General features: G+C 50.8%; 2 protein-coding genes across 8 annotated transcripts in view; one reads left to right on the forward strand and one right to left on the reverse strand.

The window, feature by feature from the left end:
• The window catches only part of USP35 (ubiquitin specific peptidase 35), a 72,222-nt gene extending 64,434 nt beyond the window's left edge, over positions 1-7,788 (forward strand). For all 6 annotated transcript variants that reach the window (XM_025042740.1, XM_015600459.2, XM_015600461.2 and 3 more), the window contains 5 exons: positions 408-601; positions 2,730-2,823; positions 3,785-3,891; positions 4,350-5,607; positions 6,663-7,788. In XM_025042740.1, coding sequence (XP_024898508.1) covers positions 408-601; positions 2,730-2,823; positions 3,785-3,891; positions 4,350-5,607; positions 6,663-6,830 — 1,821 coding nt within the window. In that variant the 3' untranslated portion in view covers positions 6,831-7,788. The remainder of the gene's footprint in view (positions 1-407; positions 602-2,729; positions 2,824-3,784; positions 3,892-4,349; positions 5,608-6,662) is intronic.
• Positions 7,789-9,547: 1,759 nt separating this feature from the next.
• GAB2 (GRB2 associated binding protein 2) overlaps positions 9,548-22,070 on the reverse strand; it is a 49,591-nt gene continuing 37,068 nt past the window's right edge. For both annotated transcript variants that reach the window (XM_006926653.2, XM_015600549.2), the window contains exons 3-9: positions 20,047-20,639; positions 18,673-18,767; positions 17,090-17,354; positions 15,683-15,773; positions 15,285-15,387; positions 13,746-13,871; positions 9,548-12,866 (exon numbers count right to left, since the gene is read on the reverse strand). In XM_006926653.2, coding sequence (XP_006926715.1) covers positions 12,723-12,866; positions 13,746-13,871; positions 15,285-15,387; positions 15,683-15,773; positions 17,090-17,354; positions 18,673-18,767; positions 20,047-20,639 — 1,417 coding nt within the window. In that variant the 3' untranslated portion in view covers positions 9,548-12,722. The remainder of the gene's footprint in view (positions 12,867-13,745; positions 13,872-15,284; positions 15,388-15,682; positions 15,774-17,089; positions 17,355-18,672; positions 18,768-20,046; positions 20,640-22,070) is intronic.

A 22,070-nucleotide genomic window follows, 5' to 3' on the forward strand; every position in this document is an offset into this window, starting at 1 on the left:
AGGTTGAGATCTGCTGGATCTGGCCTGTGGGCCATTGTTGTCATTGCTCAGCCTGTCATAGCCTGGGCTCTTCTAAGAATGTACAGATTCTTTGCTTACTATTTGTATGTCCGTGGAAAATTCTTGATCTGAGTCTTAGTTTTTTCATCTAGCAAATGGGGGATTTCACCACCTTCTTAAGGCAGTTGTGGCATGAAAGATCATGTAGAAGGCCCACATGTTAAGATGAGAAACTACAGTAAGCTTGAAAGCAGGAGCCTATTCATACACATCTCTAGAACATTTGTGGGGTAGTGTGCTTGGGTGGGTGTGAGGTAGGCCGTAGTCCAAGAAGGCTTCCCAGAGGAGGTGATATTTTTAGAGCTGACCTTGGTGCTCATTCTCTTGCTGGCTTGTTCCTACCTCAGGATCTCCATGTTCCCAATGAGGACCGCATCAAGCAACTGCTGGGGCAGGATGCCTGGACCTCACAGAAGAGTGAGCTGGCTGGCTTCTACCCCCGGCTCATGGCCAAGTCAGACACGGGCAAGATTGGTTTAATCAATCTGGGCAACACGTGCTATGTGAACAGCATCCTTCAGGCCTTGTTCATGGCTTCTGAGTAGGTGCTGGTTTTGAATTCTCTGTCTGCCCCCCTGCTGCTTTCCTTTGGGCTCCCTGGCATGTGAGGGTGGGTAGAGTAATCTCGGTTTTAGGTCCTTAATTTTTGTCAGTTTGAGTATTTCATGCCAATCTCTTCTGGCCTACAAAGTTTCTTTTGAGAAATTAGCTGACAGTCTAATGCGAACGTCCTTTGTAGGTAACTGATTGCTTTTCTCTTGCTGCTTTTAAGATTCTTTGTCTTTAACCTTTGGCGTTTTAATTATGATGTGTCTTGGTGTGGGCCTCTTTGGGTTCATTTTGTTTGGGACTGTGCTTCCTGGACTTGTATGTCTATTTCCTTTGCCAGGTTAGGGAAGTTTTCCACCATTATTTCTTCAAATAGGTTCTCAACCCCTTTTTTTCTCTCTTCTCTTTCTGGTGCCCCTGTGATATGAATGTTGTTTTGCTTGATGTTGTCCCAGAGGTCCTTTAAAGTATCCTCACTTTTTTTGAGTTTTCTTTCTTTTTGCTGTCCTAATTGGGTATTTTCCACTCCCTTGTGTTCCAAGTTGCTGATTCGATTCTCTGCTTCATCTAATCTACTGTTGATTCCCTCTCTTGTGTTCTTCATTTCAGTTCTTGTAGTCTTCATTTCTGACTGGTTCTTTTTTATGTTTTCTATCTTCATGTTTCCTATCTCTTTGTTAAAATTCTCAGTGAGTTCATCTATTCCTCTAAGTTCATTGAGCATCCTTATAAGATTGCTTGTCTCTATTTTGTTTAGTTCTTTTTCTGGAGTTTTGTTCATTCTTTCTTTTGGGATATGTTTCTTTGTTTCCTCATTTTGGCTGACTCTCTGTGTTCATGTCTATGTATTAGGTAAATCTGCTACATCGTCTATGCCCAGAGTGGCTTTGTGTAGTAGGTGTCCTGTGGAGCCCAGATGCATAGTCTTTCTGGTCACCTGTGCCGAGTTTTCCAGTAATGTTCCTTGTGTGGGTTGTGTGTGCCCACCTGTTGTAGTTGAACCTTGATTGCTGTCAGCATGTCAGTGTGAGGGATTGACCTTCAAGCTAACTGGCTGTGAGGAATGGCTGTGACTACAGTGGACAAGCTGTGGTGCAGGGGCTGACTCCATAGAGCAGGATTTGCTTTGGCAGGTTCTGGTGCCTGCTGAGTTCATCCTTTGGGTATGTCATTTGTGGAGCTGATTGGGTGGTGCTCTGTTATGGTCTGAAGCTGCCACTATGTATGTTGGTTCTGGAGCCTCTTGGAAGGGTCTGTGATGCAGACCAAGTTCAGATGCTGCCTGTGCTGGGCTTGGAGGTGCCTCTGAGAGGCTAAGCTGTGAATCGAGGCTGGCTGCCACAAGTGCCAGGCTTGGGGCTGCTTAGCAAGAGGTACATGGCATGCTGAGGTGAGATGCTACTTGTTAGGGGTTTGTAGACCTTTGAGATTTTAGGAAAGTCCACCTATCTGCCTGGAGCTGCTTGTGAGAACAGGAGCTAAGCTGGGTTATTGGAATCTCTGTTCCAGGGAATGTGGGTTTCAGGAGGGGCTCCTTCCTATCTTCCGTAGGACCAGACCCCTATCACTGGGAGCCAGTGTACCACCTCAGGGTCCTTTTCTTTGAGCATATTCCTCACATTGACCTGCCTCCCTCATTTGAAGGCAGCAGAACAGCTTGGGGTGGTCCTTGGGGCAGTGGCTTTGGCCCTGAGAAGGGGCTATAAGAGCGGACTTGGAAGGCTGAGGTTGGATTAAGGCCTGTTGCTCTGAGCGGGTCTGAACACCATTTCCTGGGGAAGTAGGGCAAAGGGTGTGAGTGCTGGTAATATTGGCATGGATTCTGCAGCATGCCACAGAGTTCCAGCCTTAGAATTTTTGACCATAGGGCCTAGGACATTCAAATCATCAAATCTTGGTGTCATGGGCTGTCAGAAGTGGAAGGGACATCAGGGGTCACCTCATCGTCTATGCCCATCGTCTTGTTCACTTACTCCTCCTTCCCAGTCTTGGGTCCAAACTTGAGCTACAAGTGTCTGTTCTGCCTTTAGCCCGGAGGCTCCGGGTCACCTGTGGTATGGGTGAATAGAAGCTCCTTGGGTGCCCTTGGCTTACCCTGGTGCTCCTGCTTTGTTTTGAAGCTTCAGGCACTGTGTGCTCCGTTTGACTGAGAACAACTCACAGCCCTTGATGACCAAACTGCAGTGGCTCTTTGCCTTCCTGGAGCATAGCCAGGTGAGTGCAGGGGGAGTTGGGGCATCATAGAGAGGAGGCTCTGATCTGACACCCTTCCCTTCCCCAGAACCTGCCTGCATCTGGCTGTAAGCCCCCACTTCCTGGTATAAATTCTTGAGCTCCAGTCCAGGCTGGCCTGGGTTCATGGCCAAAGCCCATGGGGCTGATTCAGCACCCTTACCCGGCAGGAGAGGGGGTGCCTCCTTAAGCTCTCTTTTTGCTGCCCATCAGTGCATTCTCTGTTCAGTTCAGTCTGTTGCATTAGGTATTGCTTTGTTCATCTGCTGTCATTTTTGAGCACTCACATTGCCAGGCATCCTAAGGGCTGTGTTTGTTTTGTCCACTGTCTCCGCCCTTATGGAACCTGTAGTCCTTGGCCAAGTATTCTGCAAGGCCCCATGTGGAGGCATGGAGATGAGTAAGCACCAGTCCCTGCCCTTGTGGAGCTTACAGTCTGGTGGGGAGGACAAAGTGCAGATAACAATTACAGTGCTTGAACAGAGGGCAGTGCAGTTTGTTGTGCCATGCAAGGGAGGGAGAGCTTGATTATGATGGGGGAGGGGACATTGGGAAGATATTACAGAACAGGTGACATCATGGAACAGGTGCATCTGGGACTTGAACTCTATAGCTAAGCTTTTGACAGAGAAGAAGGATGTGTTAGGCAGAGGGAATGGCAATGAGCAAGGGTCTGGAGAGAAAGTATGAGGTGTGTCAGGGAAGAACAAATGGCTAGAGGATTGTTTACACCTGTGAACCCGATGCCCTGCTCATAGGATGTGTGAGCTTGGTGAGACAGGATGGCTCAGGGATGACTAAGAGGAGGCAGGACTTTAGTGAGGAGGCTGGGAAGTTTAGGGCACAGAGTCCCCAGCTAGACCTTCAGGCCTAGCATGCTGCAGAGATGGTTTATGAGTGGTCTTTTGCTCCTGACCCTGCCTTTCACCTACCTTGGACCTAGCGGCCTGCCATTTCTCCAGAGAACTTTCTCTCTGCATCCTGGACACCCTGGTTCAGCCCCGGCACCCAGCAGGACTGCTCGGAGTACCTGAAGTACCTGCTGGATCGGTAAGGGAGGCCAGGCCTAAGGGACAGCCCCATCCCTCCAGGCTGTTTTGCCTCTTCCTAGAAATGGGAGTGCTGCACTGTATTTGAGGAAGACTCTGAGAAGATGGGTGCCATGAGCGTGGGGGCAGGGGCTGAATGTGAGGGAAGTTTAGGAGGTGCTGACCTGAACCGTGACCTGGGAGGGTTAAGTGTGTGTATACATATTGTACTATGCTTGTCAGAGTGCACGTGTGTGTCTTCATCCCAGTTCTGGAGGCATGTGCACGTAGATATGTACGTAGCAGGTTTGTGTGCCTGGCTTGTCAGTGCATGTGCACGGGTGCCATTTTGCAAACATCTGCATATTCCCTGTGCGTACTCCTGCATGCGTATGTGTCTAACTGCGGGGCCAGCTGAGTAAGGTAGATGGCGCACTGGATCCATGTATATGTACGAAGATCCTGTGCTCCCTGCGCCAGGCTGCATGAAGAGGAGAAAACGGGGACAAGGATCTGCCAAAAGCTCAAGCAGTCCAGCTCGCCGTCCCCACCTGAGGAGCCCCCTGGCCCAAGTTCAACCTCTGTGGAGAAGATGTTCGGAGGCAAGATTGTGACTCGGATATGCTGTCTGCGCTGCCTCAACGTCTCTTCCAGGGAGGAGGCCTTCACGGACCTCTCTCTGGCCTTTCCGCCACCCGAGCGCTATCGCCGCCGCCGCCTAGGCTCAGTGATGCTCCCGGTGGAGGGCATCGGAGCCCGGGACCCCCCAACACCGTCCCAAGCCCACGTCCCAAATAGGAGGCAGAGAAAACACTGTATCACAGGGGATGCCCCCCCCACTGTCCTGGACATTGAAGGCCTGAGTCCCCAGGGACCTGGGAGGCAAAGCAGTCAGGAGGAGAAGGTGGAGAAAGATGAAGAAGTGAAGGAGGAGAGAGCAGAGGAGGAGGAAGTGCGAAAGGAGGAGAAAGAGAAGGAAGTGGAGGAAGGAGAGAAGGCCGAGAAGGAGAAGGAGGTTGAGAAGGAGGCCAAGGAGGAGGAAGAGGCCAACAACAAGGAGAAGGAGGAGGATAGCCTGGGTCCAGGGACCCACAGGGCCACCGCCCCCTCTGGGGAGGGCTCCCGCTCCGTCCTGGACCTGGTCAACTACTTCCTGTCCCCTGAGAGGCTGATGGCAGAGAACTGCTACTACTGTGAATCATGTGCCTCACTGCAGGAGGCGGAGAAGGTGGTGGAGCTGAGCCACGGCCCGCGCTACCTCATCCTGACCCTGCTGCGCTTCTCCTTCGATCTGCGTACCATGCGGCGCCGCAAGATCCTGGACGACGTCGCCATCCCCCTGCTGCTCCGCCTGCCGCTAGCCGGAGGCCTAGGTCAGGCCTACGACCTCTGCAGTGTCGTGGTGCACTCCGGAGTGTCCTCAGAAAGCGGTCACTACTACTGCTATGCTCGCGAGGGCGCCGCCCGCCCCGCCCCTTCCCTGGTTGCTGCCGACAGGCCCGAGCCCGAGCACCAGTGGTACCTGTTCAACGATACTCGGGTATCCTTCTCCTCCTTTGAGTCTGTCAGCAATGTCACCTCCTTCTTCCCCAAGGACACGGCCTATGTGCTCTTCTACCGGCAGCGGCCCGGGGAGGGACCCGAGGCTGAGCTGGGCTCCCCCAGAGTCCAGACAGAGCCCACCCTCCACAAAGACTTGATGGAAGCCATTTCCAAAGACAACATCCTTTTCCTGCAGGTGAGCAGAGCCGTTGGGACCTCTGATTGGAGCTTCTGGGTGGAGGGGCTTCCCAGTGCCGCCTCTTGCTCAGGGACATGATTGCTCCTCTCAAGTCTCTCTATTTTTTCCTTTTGTCCACTTTGTGCTGGCGTATTTTGGTAGACCAGACAGATACAACCCCTTACTTCAGAGGAACAGACACTGACTAGTTATTTACCCAGTTTTCATAGGTGTGCTGAAGGAGCAGCATGGGGTTCTGTGAGTGAAGAGTCGAATGTGAACAGGTAGAGTGCCTCTGGGGCATCAGAGGACCACCCTGCCCAGAGAACCTCCTCTGTCACTGTGCCTTTGACTCTACTCTCCAGTGTCAGGGGTGTCAAAATACTTAGTAACTAACTTGAACAGCAAGGGCTCTAACCAATGGGAGGGGTAGTGGCCACAAACACCCAGAGTAGCCACACCGGGACCTATGGACAGCAGCAGCTGGAGTTGGTGTTTTTGTGGGGAAGGTGGCACCTGGGGTGGAGACACCAGGCCTGCTTGTACATCTCTGCCAGGTTGTCCAGGCAGAGTCAGGGCCTGTGGCAAAAAGTCTCCTGGAGGCCGGCCTCAGTTTAGCAGTGGGAGGCGCTTTCTCACAGGCAAGTCCATTCCTAGGGCCTTCAGAGGCAGTGAGCTGGACAGCTGCATCAGGAAGCCTGAAGAAAGGTCCCTGTGTGGTGTGACGTGGCCCTTCAAGTTTTTGGGCATCCTGGTACCATATCAGCTAGTCTAGTATGAATGAGTTCCTTTCTTCCAAGGGGCTGGGTTATTGGAAGGAGGAGGAAGAATGATTTTGAAGCTTAGATATAGGATGTAAGGATGGGTCCATCCTACCTGTCCTCTCACTGAGCTGGACTGCCTCTAGGGCAGAAGCTGTGGCTCCTCTGTGCCTGGCCCTGGGGACCTGAGACACTCAGAAGTGCTGCGCTGAGCTGGATGGCATTGTGGCATTGTGGGAGGGAGTGAAGGGAGCTTCTGCGCCCCAGAGCCTGAATTTTAAGCTTCCTTCCCCCCTGCATCTGTGTTCCCAGGAGCAGGAGAAGGAGGCACGGAGCAGGGCGGCCTACATCTCTGCACTCCCAGCATCTCCACATTGGGGGAAGGGCTTTGACGAAGACAAAGATGAAGACGAAGGCTCTCCTGGGGGCTGCAACCCTGCAGGTGGCAGTGGCGGAGACTTCCACAGACTGGTCTTCTAATGTGAGCCCTTCCCTGCTCCTACCTTTGGTGGTGCCACAGCAAACCTCAGGAGGGCCTCGACTCCTTTCTTCTGGGAGCTGGGTAGGGGCCGGTCCAGTCCTGAAGGCAGGCCCTTCCAAGGGCAAGAAAGGCGGGGAGGGGGCTTCTGGGACACTGGTCCTCAGCCTGAAGGGTACCCGGAGAGTCAGAGGTGAGACCCAAGCCTCTTAGACTGGGCCGCAGGCCCTGACACTGGGATCAGCCCCAATAGGATTCTACACCCAAGTGTCCTGGGCAACTTGAAGCAGTTTAGATGCACACTCAAGTCTTGTCCCCCGACCCCCGAGTACCAACAGGGCTGAACTTCACAGCGCTGGCGTTTTTCCATCAAGTAGCATTTCCCTTCCAGCTTCTTTTAGACAATCCTATTGCTGTATAGTATAAAAAGCAGAGCAGGCTCCAAGTCCTAGCACAAAGAAGAGGGGGCTCAGCTCTGGCTACTTTCTTGTTTCTCTGAGGGGGTTTGGGGGGTAATGTGGGGGTGCCTGCACTGTTTGTACTGTTTTTGAGAGAAGCAGCCTGGCACAGGATCAGAGACTGCCTGTCCCCACACCAAGCAACATGCATAGAGGTGAGGACAGCCCCTCTCGCAGTGGGAGACCCTTAACCCCATCTCCCCTAGCCTGCCTCAGTGCCTGGGATGCCGCTGTTTGCATCCCCCTTCTGGTTAAGCTGGAAAAATCCTTATTTTACTGAAGATATGTGTGTTTCTCATGAAGCTGTTGTCCGTCCTGGGGAAAGCTGGCTGGCTCAGCTCCTCAGTGGGCATTAGAGCAGTGGCCTGGGAGCTGGCGGAGATGGTCCAGTGAAGGAGTAGACACTGACCTCAGGCCCTGACACTGCTGTACCCCTTTAAATGGAGAGAAGAGACCTGGGGTCTCAAACGGGAATAAAAATAGATTTGCTGAAACCGTTAAAGATGTTCTTCTCACTTTAGTGGCTGTGATGTCTGCTGTATGCTTGGTTTCTTGGTGTGCCTAGGCAGTAAGGAGGGTACATCAGGTAAGGTGGAAGCACCCTACACTGAAGTGCTCTGTAAATTAAGGTGAGGACCTAGGACTAAAGGTGGAGACATTACCCAGAGGCAGGTGCTGGCAGAGGGAAGGAAGCATGCTCTCATTATTCTGAGAAGCAGTGGAGCCCTTTGCCTCTGGAAGGGTGGGTATGTAGGCTGGGGACTGCCCACTGGGATGCTGTTAGGGGACTCACCTATCAGGTGGGGCTGGAGCCCGATATCTGAGAGGTTTTCAGATCCCAAGAACTCTGGACTGCCCAGAAATAGCTACTGCTGATACCACATTCCTCTTCCTGAGAACCTAGGGCTGGGCGGCCTCTCCTGGACGTGGGCACAGGCCAGGAGTATGGCTGGGAAGCAGGGCCTTCCTCCAGGGCTGGGCTTCACAGGCTGCCTGCACTGTAGGTAGAGGAGTTAAAATTTGGCCCAAATATCATAGACCCTTAAATATCAGACCTTAGGGACCAGCAAAAGTGGGCCCATAGTCTGTCAGAAACCGAGTCCCAGTCCAGGCTGCCTTCTAAGAAAGCTGAATTGGCAGATGTTACTACAGTTTGCACATAAGGACTGCAGGTTCTGAGGTAAGGAGGGGTCATTCTTGTTTCCAGCCAAGAAAAGTACTCAGTTATTTCCTATTAAAATGAAAGTGGAGCAAGACTGGCCCAGAGCCTTCCTGGGTCCATGAGAGAAAATGTCCTCATCAAGAATGTATTTAAGCCAACGCACGGGCACCCCCAGGCCCTCAGACGAGGCAGACTCAGCAGCCTGTTCTGGTTGCTTCTAATGGACTTTATTGTTGTCCTGTTCCAACACCACAGTAAAAAGAGACCTGCAAGTGCCAGGCCTGTACCATGTGTCACCACAGCAAAAACAGAACACGTTCCCGCCCCACCCTACTCACAGGATAAATACGTGTTACAAATTTGTTTTTAAAAGAAAACAGAATAAATTAATAACTTAAGTGATTAGGCACCAACAGTGATTTGAAAAATTAAATGTCAATTTTAAGTGGTAACAGGGCAAGAACCTAAGACTGGGCTACGCCTAGCCCATATTCTCCTCCCGACAAATAGCAACAATTCTGTGTGAAATGATTCTAAATTTCAAGACACAGGTAACCAACAAACACACAAGAACACATACCACCAAATATCACATGACAGCCTGAATCTCTAGTGGGATGCCCTCAGCAGGTAGCCCACCTGGTCCCAGAGAGCTTGGGGAGTCCCAGAATGATGGCCCTGCCTGTAAGAAGGGCTTTAGAGCTCATGTGATCAGCCTCCCTTCCTCCCCATTTTGCAGATAAAAGCCCAGAGAGAGGAAGGACATGCCAATTTCCCTCCCATCCGTCCGGCCCTCTGCTTCCAGAGCCTGTCAAGGGTGTGGGTTGGGGCAGGTTTGGTCAGCCAGGGCTTGGGACTGAGGCCTTAGCTTTGTGGCAGGTAAAGGGGCCAGAGGGCAGATTGGAGTTGAGCCTGTGTTCCAATCACTTAAGAATGGTTGTGCTTCTGTCCTAGGAATGGGGCATATTTGAGTGGTTTCAAATGTAAATGTTACCAAAATCAACCTAGGGAGGGGACTGGGTTAACCGGCTGCCCATCCCTGGTGATCCAGGCCCTTGAGAAGTCACAGGGCAGGTAGTTCTCTCGCGAAACACATCCAGGCCCTTGAGAGAGAAGTCACAGGGCAGGTAGTTCTCTCGCGAAACAGCTGAGGATCGTTCACATCAGAGGCCCCAGAGACCACCTAATACAACCACCCATTTCACAGACTGGCAAATCAAGGTCCAAGGGAGACACATCTCCTGTAGCACTTGCTCTCTCTTATCTCATTGTCCCTGCTCTACTTTTGTTAACTCTGCGGAGATGGAGCTGGAACTGGGTGAGGACGGCTCCTTCCGTGAGGAGCCCCAGGCGGGATGAGCCCTGTGAGAGCTATGCGGACTGAGAAAGCATCCCTGTTCTTGCCAGGCCACCAGGAGAGGCAGACTTTGACCCACTGATAGGTCAAAGGATCAGTTTTTTAAACTGAGCTGACAGGTGTGTAGTGAACGCCCGGCACTTTGGGGTTTGGGAGTTCCTCTGCTCTTCTACTTCCTTCCATCTCTACCCTTGCCCCTCCACCCTGAGAGTTGGGGAGTTACAGGAACCAAGAACTGAAGGGAGGTCTCCTTGCAGATTAGATTTGAACATCTTAGTCTCTGGGACTCCGACCAGTTTCATTCACATCATGGCACGTTCAGAAAATGCTGACATTATTAGGGTACCCAGGGGTTAATGGGGGTGAGCTGCTGGGGCTGGGAACCGAGAGCGTCAATACCAGGGCCCACCTGTAGCCTGCTGGGGGCACGGGGGTGGTACCATTAAAAGCTCTGCCACATGAGACCCTTCGTAGAGGGTCTTAAAAGGACACATTCAGGGCTGGGCAGAGTGAACCAGCAAACTGCCCACTGTAGGCCCCTGCCACCATCACCACTCCACCTGCAGGAACACCGCAGCATGGACGCACGCTCCCAAAGGTCTTCTGTTCCCAAAGCACAAAGCTTCTTCCTCCACTGGGCCCAGCACTGCTCTCCTTCCCTGTAAAAACCTGGCACATTCCAGGCACCTCCTTTCCTAGTAACCACCTTCTCTGATCTCTACCCGCTTCCCACTCCTGCCCCTGGCACCAGCCTCCCAGAGAAGTAGCCTCACTTCCTTTGTCCATGCTCCAGTCACTTCAGAATGGCTGTGCTTCTGTCTTAGGAAAGGGGACATCAGCATTTTACTTCTCTCATGGACATTACCAATACCTCGTGTCCTTATCTTTTTTCTCACTGATTGTGACCTTCTGATTAATTCCTGTGTCCTCAGTGCCCAGCCCAGAGCCTGGTCATAGCAGCCATTAATAAATGCTGGTTGAGTTGATTTGAACTAATATTAAGAGGAAGGGGCTACTGTTGAGGAAATGATTTCTCCCAGGATGGGACTTCTTAGGGAATGGTCAGGCCGTCGGGCTGGTGAGGGAAGCTGAGAGGCGAGCGAGAGCCACCTCATCTAATCACAGTGGAGAGTCTTTCTTTTTTAAGAGGAAGGTTTACTCACCCCTCAGGGTAGGATGAAATATCTAGTCTCCCCAGTTGCCTCTGAAACTCCAGAACAGTTGGTCAGGAACTTTCAACATATAAAAGATTCAAATCCCCCACTCCCTAGGCTCAGGATTGAGCCTGGGGTGAAGCCCTACCTCTTGTCCCTGCCAGGGATGTGTGGAGGTTGGTGCTGATCTGGTGGCCTTTCAAACCATGGGAGGAGAGGCCTGGCCTCTCCTGTTCCTGTAGCCAGGTTTGAGTCCAACATGGCACCTGGGATGTGAGGGAGCAACAGAAGGTGAGGTGAATTGAGAAAACGCTCTGAGCCTGGCACCAGGCCACACTTGTACCTGCTCAGGGACCTGGCACAAACCCTAGCCACACCACACCAGCCGTCAGCCATTCCCACATGTCATCCTCCAAGCTCCATTCTGCCCCGCTCTGGCCCTTGCACTGCTTTACGTGTCATCTCTCAGTCCTGGGAACTGCCCTTGCGTCACGCCACCACGTGTGCTGCTCCCCTGACACCACACATCACTTTCTCTCCCGCCCTGCATCCCCATGCCACTGCCTTGGGTACTCCACCAGGCCCTTTGGGTATGTCTCCCCACTTGCTGTGCTGTCCTCCGCTCCGTGGCCTTCACGCCTGCCTCTCCTCTCATCAGTATCTGCGCCTCTCCCTGCTGCACTGCCCATCTTGCAGAAACTTGCTCCACTGTCCCCCATGCAGTGTCCCGTGCACTGCCCTGTGCCTCTGCCCAGCCCATTCCTGTTCTAGGGTTGCCCTTAAGTCTTGGCATGACCTCCAGTGCCCCCCATGCTCCCTCTCTCTTACATCCCACACTCTGCACAGCTCCACCTGCCTCCCTCTCCATGCTGGCACTCCCACAGCACGCACTGCACCACCCAGCACGGTCTGAGCCTTCTCTGGTGCAGCGCCCTCAGGTGGTGGGGACTTGGGGAAGTCTTGCATATAATCCCTGTCCCAGAGCACCAGATGGGCCTGTGGCTCCATAGTCCAGGGGCCCGAGCCCTCGGTCCTTGTCTCCCCAGCTCCTGGGCTCTGAGCCCTGCTCCGTGTTTGCCCATCTTCCTCAGTTTTCCCTTCCTTTCGTCCTCATCCTTCTGTCTCTCCCACCTCACAACAAGCTGCACTGCCACTTGGCTGAAAGTGGGGGCCACTGCAGGTATCAACTGCCCTTCTGAAGACCACCTCTAACCTTCTTTCTCGACTCTTCCATCTTTTGGTGGCCTTGCCTCTCCCCCGCTGAGACAGATGGAACGGACATCCATGTCCGCTTTGGTCTGCTGGTCCTTGTCTCCCTGGTCAGTGAGATGACGGGCTTCTTACAGGACTGGAGGAGGTAGCCCAGGGGAGGGGGCTGAGGGCTGTGAGGGAACGTGAGTTGTGGAATCTGGCTCAGATCCTCAACTCCAACCTCCGCACGTCTGATAGATACTCAGGTCTAAAGGGCAGGAAGAGGCTGAAGGATACTTTTTGGCAATAGCTCTAACTAAGGTGGGTAGAGGCATGGCCATTACTGATAGAAACCAAAGGTGGGCCCCAAGTGGGCAGAGGAAGTGCCTCAATCAGGTCCTTACCTCCCAGGGAAAAGGTTTAGGGTCCCTGATGTCAAGTGCTTTGAAGGCCAGAGCGGCAGAGTGGAGAGGGATGGGCCGGAGCGGGCAATGGGAGAGGAGAAAGGGGAGACGGGGAGGAACCAGCTTTGGTGCCTCTGGGCCCCTCTCTAGGCTTGGCGGGCCCCCACGTCACAGCTTGGCGCCTTTGGAAGGCTCCGAGGACTGCCGCACGTCTGTCCACTCCTGCATGGTGCTCTGCAGGGCCTGGGTCTTCTCCTTGTCCACTTGAACGTAGTCCACCTTCTCGTCAGAAGTGACAGATGACGTGGATGGCTGAGGGGCAGAGTGAGGAAGTAGACGTGGCTGTGAGTTATCATGAGGTGGGGGACAGGTGGGTGGGCCCTTTCTGAGTGACTGTCTCAAGGGAAGAGGAGGTGGGCCTCTGTCTGCTGCCTTGACTAGCCCCTTAGGACCCTGTCTTCATTTTCTGAAAGTGGCGTTTAGAGCCTGAATTCCAAACTGTGTCATCCTTCCTGCATGATACGACAGCCCCTTTAGCCCTCCTGATCTCCCAGCTCCTAGGAGGACCCAGGCCCGCCCCTGGCCTGGTGGATGGGTCCAGGCCTACTTTTCTGCCTGTGTGGCCACTCATCTGGGGGAAGGAGTTTTCTGGGTGCCAGCAAGCACTAGCCATAGGGCTTTGTGTGTGTCCTTTGGTGAGCACTCACAGCCACCCTGTGAGGGGCACTAGTGTTGAGGCGGGGTGCCCTGCCTTGCTGTCTGGACACGTCAGCTAAGTATACTTCCTGTGTAGAGCATTTCTAGGCCTGGAAGTCCCCTCAGAGGGCCACTACATCAACAGCAGGGCTCTGGGACCCACCCAGACAGTGAGTTCTTGAAGAAGAGCTCGGGACCAGGACACAGGAGTCCTGAGTCCCGGATCTGTCACTGATGCGCTCTGTAACCTTGAGCAGATTGTGTCTCTCAGGGTGCATTCATTTGACCATCTGTACAAGAGGGGTGGACTGGCTGATGAGGTCCTGTGGACCCAGGGTGCCTGTGTGCTGAGAGAGGGGGCATGTGAGCCCCGTAAGGCACAGACTAAAGCACAGTCAGCCCACAAGAGGCTGGAGTGCTGCTGTTCAGTGTTGAAGGCCCCCTCCACCAGAGCCCTGAGAGCTGGAACAGCCCCACCCGCCCTGCCCCAGGCACCTTGCGGTGGGGGCTTGGAGAGCTTGGCTGGAAGTCCAGGGCCAGATAATCGACGCTGCCAGTGCTCTTCTTAGGGGCTGGACTGTTGGTGCCACTGGGAATGGGAGATGCAGACACTGGGTTTTGCTATCACAAGGAGGAAAAAACTGTTAGTAAGTTTAGGAAACAGACTAACCCACCACCCGAAAAACATACCTCTTGGAGTTAAGAGCTATGAGCTCACAGAAGGCCTACTCAGAGTTATGCACTGTGCCAGGGACTTTTCCTGTTCTCACTTAAACCCTCACAACAGTCCTGTGATGTAGGTATTATCACTATTCTTATTTTTTAAAACCAAGATAAAATGCTGGTTCAGAGAAGTGAAGTATGGTTGTACAGTCTTCTGTTGCACTGAATCTGCTTTTCTGCAACTCCCGCCCATTGCCTAGAGCTGGGTAGTCACACAGAAGCAGCGTGCTCCCTCCAGCCCAGCTCCTCCGAGATCTGAACAGTGGCCCCATCCCCAGGCGCCATGAAGCCCTGGTTCTTTGAGCAGCTCTTCAAATGATATGCTCTAGAATCCCGTCTCCATCTAGGCACCAACGTTAACTTGTCCAGGATTTTCCTGAAGTCTCTTCTAATAAGAAAGGCAATAGTCCTACTTCCTGTTTTTTGGCTACTTTATTGGTTGGTTGGTTTGTTCTTTCAATATGCAGCAACTATCAGGCGCTGGGCAGCTATTCTCTGCCCAAGTGACAATCTCAGGAAGGACACTTGCCATGCGCTGCCTGTGTTTATATCTCTGCTGTGGCCTTTACCACAGTGAGTCATGAACATGTGTGTTTCCCACCGATCAGGAGATACTTAATAAATGTTTACACTTACATACATGCCCATGGTCATGGGTACAACAGGATAAGGAAATGAAGGGAGGATCTCTTAATAGATTTTCACAGGGCAGAAGAAGGAAGTCAATTTTGAAGGATGCTCTTGTCACCGATGACTATTCTGGAACACCTGTCTAATCACCTGGTCTGCTAAACCTTCTGGTGCTCCCTCCTGCCCACAGGAAAATCCATACTTCCCAAGAAAGCATTTGAGGTTCTTTATGATCTTGCTCCAGTGCAACCCTCCTGCCCTGCAGCCTTAGGCCATACTTCACGACTGTTCCATGTTCCCCCTCCAAATGGCTACCTCCACCTCAATGCCTTCTCTTTCCCCAGCCAGTATGATCGCCTGACCTGCATGTGTACTCCCCCAGTGCCCTCTCCAGTGGCACTGACCACTCCATAGTATCACAGGCACGAGAAAGGCAGGCCTTCTTTGCCTCTTAAGACTGCAGCCTCCCTGAGGCAATGTCTTCATTCTCTCTGATGACAACCTCACGGGGCTTGTCACATATGTGGCTCAAGAAAAATTTGCAGTAGCAAATGAAATCGCAAATAAAATGGGAGCCCCTAGGCCAAGGTGAGTTAGCTGAGCCAGGAAGTAGGGACCTGAGAGGTAGGTTCCAGGGAACTCAGATGAGAGTCATTTCAGATGGGACCCCAGGGGACTCACCATAGGGACGTAGTTCTCTTCGCTGTCTCCTGAGTCTGTGCTGGTGATGCTCTGTGTGGAGATGGGGCGGCAGTACTGGGAGGAGCTGGAGTTGAAGGTGTGGCTGTTGTCGGGGAAAGACAAAGAGTTAACCCTGTGGAAGTTTCCAGCCTCCAGCTGGGCCTCCGACCCTCACACTCCAGACCTCTGCCCTCAAAGCTTCACACTCCATTATCAGATGAAGGTGTGATAAAGGGCGGGTACAGTTATTCCCTCTCACAGATGAGATCTAGAGACTGGTCAGCTACTGACATTATTATCATCAGGAAGTAGTTTTCCCGATTTACAGCTTGGCTACTTGTCCCCTCACCAACCCTAATGGCCCTGTTCCAATCTCCCATTTCCAAAAAGACACTCACATGGCCCTAGACCAAGACTTGGTGACAGGTGACTTGAAGGGGAGCTCATCGATGACAGCGTTGTTTCTCAGGTCAAGTGGTGTTGGCTTTGCTACAGCAGGCGCAGAAAGTTGAGTAATCAGCCAATAACAATAATGCCACACATACATTCTTACACATAACACACAGGTATATTTACAAACGCCTTCGAATTCATCCCAGTTTTACATAGGGAAACTAGGCTCAGCAAGGGTATATAATCTTTGCCCATGTTGACAGGCCTTGAAGTCATGTCTTCAGATTCCAAATTACAAATTCTTTGCATTGCATCTATGGTAATCATATTTTCAGAATCTAAAATGGGGACACAGGGTTTGACAACAGATTGTTCTTCCCAGATTTGTGACTCTATACAAAAATGAGAGATGGTATCTGAATTAGAGAAGGCCACCATGACTGCTCCCTGATGTTCCTGGACCAGGGCTGTGGAACCTAGAGTGGAGGAAGGTGAACGCCACAAGACCCTGAAGGCTTCGATTCAAATGCTAAGGTCCGAATTCCCTGCTGGCCAAACCAACAGGGCTTATTTCTGCCAAAGGTTATTCTACTTCTCCCTTTGAATCCCTGCTACTGATCTAAGGTCAGCAGCGTGAGGTAGAGGCAAGCCTTGAACTTGAACTCCAGTACTTCTTCCTGGTCTAGATGCAGGGAGCGCAGATCTAACTTTACTGAACATCTGCTATGGACCAAATTAATGTCCTTCATGCTTTCCTTATAAATAAACCTGGGAGGCAGGAATTACTATCCCCATTTCACAGATAAGAAAACTGAGGTTCTGAGAAATTAAATGATTTGCCCAAAGACACACCTAGGAAGTGCTGGATAAGGATTCCAACCTACATCTACCTGGTTTGAATGCTCAAGCCTTTCTACTGCATCATAATGTATCTTTTAATAGACTACTTCATTAGTTCGGCCCTGCCCAGCTCCAGATCTAATACTAACCCTTTATCCTTGAATAGATTTTATATATTATGAAGCATTTTTAGATATATTATCTATGTCCTTCAATGCTTCTGGGAGGTAAATATTATAGTTTCCATTTCACAAATGAAGAAACAAGGCTCACAGACACAAAATGATTTGTCTACAATCACATGTTAGCAGGTGACAGAGTTGAAACCTGAATCTGTCCTAATTTCTATATTCTTTTGTCCATCAGGCTACTCCAACAGCCAATCCTTAGAGTGCCAGACCACTGGGATGAATCTGGAGGTTTGTGTGAGTGTGAGTGTGACTTTGGGGTGGCTTAGGTCCAGAGGCTACCCTTTCCTTGCAAGTGAAGTTCAGGATCCACTTGATCACTAAATGAATGCACATAGTCCCTGGCCATTGCCCATAGATGAGACAGAGAAAGAGGTGACTCACCTTTCCGGTCAGGTTTGAGGTTGCGGTTGACAGGGGGTGGCTGGATCTCAGTCCCTCGGCTGGGGCCTCGGTGCATAGGAAGGGCTGTAGAGGAGTAGCCAAGCGGGTCAAAGTGATGGGGCCCTGGGCTCATGGGGATGTAGACACTATGGGAATTATCGCCTGCTCGGTCCATGGCCAGCAGGGTGGAGGAACCTGGATTCATGGGCACATAGTTGTCTTCGGAACTGGCGCTATCCGATCGGCCTACAAGCATTTTTCCTGGCTAGGAGGAACAGTGAAAGAAATACAGCTGTCACTAGCAAGAAGAAACAAAATGTAGGTGAGAATTTAGATACAAGGGAAGAAAAGTCATGACTGAGTGACCTGTACTGGGAAGCTCTAAGGCAGATCCTTGGACAACCAAGGGAGACAGGAAGAAATGCAACCTGTGGGTCTCTTCTAGCGTCCATGATCTCTTGGGACTCACTTAGAATTTCTGATAAATCTTTTGTATGAAATACTCTTGGTGGCTGGATCCACAAAGCTTTCTGGATGCCTAAGGCAGAGGGTAGCACAGGCCATGGGCTGCATAGGTTTGGTTCAGGACCCGCCTTCCACCTCAAGTCCAGACCACCATTGGGAGGTCAGCATCTCAGGCCTTGAGCTGGGCAAAGAGCACATTAGCAGCCTTGGCCCTGGCAGGTGAAGGCTGGACCAGTTGTGTTTCCTCAGTCCAGCTTTCAATATGACCACCAAGCTGCAGTCGGAGTTGCCAGGGTGTGCAATGTAGCAACCTTGGCTATAGCCTTCCTTTAACTCTTGCCCTGTCTGTCCAGACATACAACTAAGCTGTTTTTGCTTTGGTTACCTAATTTTCAGTCTTTTCCATGGGTCTAGTCTGCTAGCTGGGGCCTGAAACCTTGCAGAACTATGGTCAGCCCTGTCCAGAGGACAGCCGGAGATCCTGTGCTCAAACCGTAATTCTGCCACTGAGCCTGACTCTGAGCACCATCCCTGTCTATAGTCTCGCACCACAGCTCCCTCCTCCAGATGAGACCTCATAGGTATGATGCTGCCCTAGATCCCTCATCCCAGAGCCTGCGTCCTCTGTATTTTAGATCTCTCCTGCTTACCCACAGGGTTGGTGAGCCTTGTAGTCTAGTACGGCGGTCCGCAACCTTTTTGGCACTGGAGACCATGCTCCTATGAGGATCTACTGTCTGATAATCTGAGGTGGAGCTGAGGCGGTGACGCTAGCGCTGAGGAGCGGCTGCAAATACGGACAAAACTTCACTTGCTTGCCCGCTGCTTACTTTCTGCTATGCGGCCAGGTTCCTAACAGGCCATGGACTGGTACCAGTCCACAGCCAGGGGGTTGGGGACCCCTGGTCTAGTATATCTAAGTACAGACATTTCTTCCAAACCAGGATACCTGTTTCTTACTTTCTAAAAACTCAACCCAGGGTTCTGAACTGAGACAAGAAGCTTGGCAGGGTTTTAAGAGGGAGATGCTGTCATCCTTTGGGTTGTGTTTTTAGTTCCATGGGTGTGACCTTTAACCCACCTAGGCGGCCTGAGGACCCCTGGTAAAGCCCACTCACCAGGAAAGAAGTGACTCCATCACTCATGGACTCTGCAGACCGGCCTGCACTTTCTCCACCACGCTGGGGGTACTCGTAGGACTCACAGGAAGAAGCTAGACATAGGAAGGAAGATCTGGATGCACTCACAGTTGACCTGTGTGCTGCCACTCACCCAGACACTCACCAGTGTTGCTCAGGGGCTCACTGAAACTCCAGAAAATACTACTCTCAATTCCCAATGATAAGTATAACTTCCATCATATCACTCCCCAGTTCAAAAATTCCTCCCAGGCTTTTAGATCTAGCTCCAGTGTCAGCATCTACATGGAATCCTTTCTTGACCACTTCTGCCCTCATTTATGCACCTTTCCTTTAATTCTCATAGCACTTACCACCTGTCCCACTCACTCCAGCCATCACTTATTCAATACTATAGTAATACTGTTACTTGACTAATTTTTACATGTCGATTTTATTTCTCCAACTAGATGTGAGCTCTCTGAAAGGTAGGGATATGTTTTTTTGTGTGTCTCTATCATTTCAGTTCCAAAGTACAGGGTAGTTGATCAAATAGCTGATGGATTGAAAGACTACAAAGAGTACTGAACCAGGAGTCAGGACCCTGTGTCCAAGTCCCATCTCTGCCACTGACTGACTTTGCAACCCTGAAAAAGCCTTTTCACTACAATGGGCCTCATGTGAAATGGAGACAATGAGGCTTTGTCCCACCAAACTCTCAGGGTCACTACATGGCTTGAATAACAGAAGGGATAAAATTACAGGCTTCGCAAGGTACGAAGCAAATGCAAAATGAAAAGAATAATATTATTATACATTTTCATCAAACGAGATTATATGCAGAGTTGGAATACTCTACGTGGAAAACACTGGCAACAGAATTTAGATACTTCAGATAGAAGTTTGGACTTTAAACCAAGGTTTACGTGTGGCTTAGAAAACTATTTTGAAGATCTCATTTTGTTTTGATAGTCTGCTAGTCCACATAGGTTTGGCTGCAGATTGGACTGGTCCTCTAAATTTATTTTCGCAATCTCTGGTTTCATTTATAAATGAATAAAATACTATAGTTTGGACTTCCAAGCCCATAAGATGTTGCATTGTGGTTAACCGAGAAGATTCCATCTCCCTCAGGAGAATATCAGCTCTTTGAATTAGGGTCTGCTTTACTGCTGCCGTTGTGGGAGTCTACCAAGAGCCTCCAGTGCTGGAGGACCAACTGGTAAGGGATCTGAGTAGAAGATGCCTTAACCATATCAGTGACCTGGGTGGTCTCTAAGTCTTCTTAGCATGGATGACCGAGGACTAGCAAACTACTGAGAACCCCTGTGCTACCTGCCTCTCCTCCTGGGTCTCAGCTGGGCTTACACTCACCTCGGTGAAGTCGGCTGTTGTCCATCGCAGGGAGGGTATTGCGCCTGGGAATGGTGGCAGCGGCAGAAACTGATCTGCTGTTTTCACTCATTGGAGGTCTCTGTTGAGGGCTGCCCCATCGAGGTGTTTCTGCCTGGCTTGGCTTGGGGGGCCGAGGTGGAGGAGCTATGGCTGAGTCCCCAGGAGTGGCCACTGCCATGGCATTGTGGTTCTTGTCCAGCGTGAATGTCCTAGGGATCTGGTAGGCTGAGAGTGGAGTGGCCGGAACATCCATATTATCCACCAGGAGGTCCCCAAACTCCCGGCACAGGGTGTTGCTGGGTGTCTTGAAGGTGTACACATCCTCATTATCTGTCTCCGAGCCTGTGAGGCTGCCCTTGGTATGGCCATGGGAGGCCAGGCTCCGAGGGAGGTCGTAGGTACTGTCTCTGAATTCTGTATTGTGCCGGCTTGGCTTGGGGAGGCTATAGAAGCCATGGACTTGACCACCGACCCCATTGACACAGTGTCCATTACCCTGGGCAAGTTTCTGTACGGCTGTGTCGCTCCTCATGAGGAACGAGGCCCTGGTGCCCTGAGAGAAGCTGGCACTCCTAAGAGAGAGAAAGAAGGGAAGGGGCAGCGGGGTTAGAGGAAGCCAGGACTGCCCACCCAGGGAGGCTAGCTGACATGTTTAAAGCCCTGCGCAGCTTGTTGGTATAGAGGAGGAGGCAGGCAGGCCTGCTTATCTCAATTTATTAGCTGTGTGACCTTGGGCAAGGCACTTTCTCTTTCTGAACTTCAGTTTATGCATCTGCAAAAATGGTGATTAAAAACATACTTTGAAGGTTATTCAGAAGTTAGACTCCAGTCTATCTAGTACAGAGATGTTCAATCAGTGTTAGCCTTCATCCCTCCCCCTCCCCCCAGATCACTGATTAGCAGGGGCTGGTCTTACCTACCCCGCTCCCAACGGATATCAACAAACCAGTTATACTGTCCACTTGTTCATTATTTTAAGTCAGAATATATACATTTGAATACGAAGGCTGACAGGAGAAAGAACCCTTAAGTCATTTTTTCTGAGTCTCAGCTTTCCCACAGTAAAATAAGTCAGCTAAATGGGTGTTGATGTTATAAGTTATAAAGAACTATTCAAACATTAAGCTATAGATTTATTTTATACTGTGTATTACAGTTTGTTGAGAGGCATTTAGAGGGAGAACTGTCTCTTTCCAGAAGTCTAAATATTTATAGAAAAAATGGTTTGGGAACTATATTCCTGTTTGGGAACTATATTCCAGATAGAAAAGTTTTATTATTTTTAAAATTTAGGTCTGTGAGAAATAAGGCAAAATTGAGCAGTTTAAAGATGTGGGAGTGGGAGGGATTTGTGTTAGGCTCCAGTATTGCCTCTAATATGCTCTGTGAGCTGCACCAAGCCCCCTCCCCAAGGTGTGACCTAGTGGGTCTCAGCAGCTCTTAAGGGTCCATCTGGCTCTGAAGCTTCATAAGCCTTTGGCTTTATAAGTGTGGTTTTTAAACTGGACTGTGTTCCATGTAGGTGCCTTGGAAAATTGGAGGGCGAAGTTCTAAGCAAGTAGGGATCCAAGTTTGCTTTTCTCTCTCTTACCTTATGATTCTTCATAGGATTTCATGGGGGGCAAGGCAGGAAGTAAACAATCACTATTCCTTTATAGTAGTGATTTTCACTCTTTTGGGAACTATAAACCTCTAAGAATCTAATAAAAAGCCCTTCTCACCAGAATAAGGCAAATTTTGTGTACATACAAATTTGCATGCTATATCTGGGGGTTGAGGGTATCATAACCCTCTGAGACCAATCCATGGAACTTCTGCTTTATACAAGCTCTTTCAGCTCACAGAGTTTGTTATTATGGATGTGGCCACCAGATGGTGCTAGAAAATAGGGCTTAGCAGCCTAGAACGAGGAAGGGAAACAGGTGTCTAAGCCAGGCTTTCTCTTATGTAAATTTGCATACATTTCAGTCCCTAAACCTTCAGCCAGCTACACCCCCCACCGC

This window comes from Pteropus alecto, unplaced genomic scaffold (genome assembly GCF_000325575.1).
Source record: "Pteropus alecto unplaced genomic scaffold, ASM32557v1 scaffold7, whole genome shotgun sequence".
NCBI classification, from domain to species: domain Eukaryota; kingdom Metazoa; phylum Chordata; class Mammalia; order Chiroptera; family Pteropodidae; genus Pteropus; species Pteropus alecto.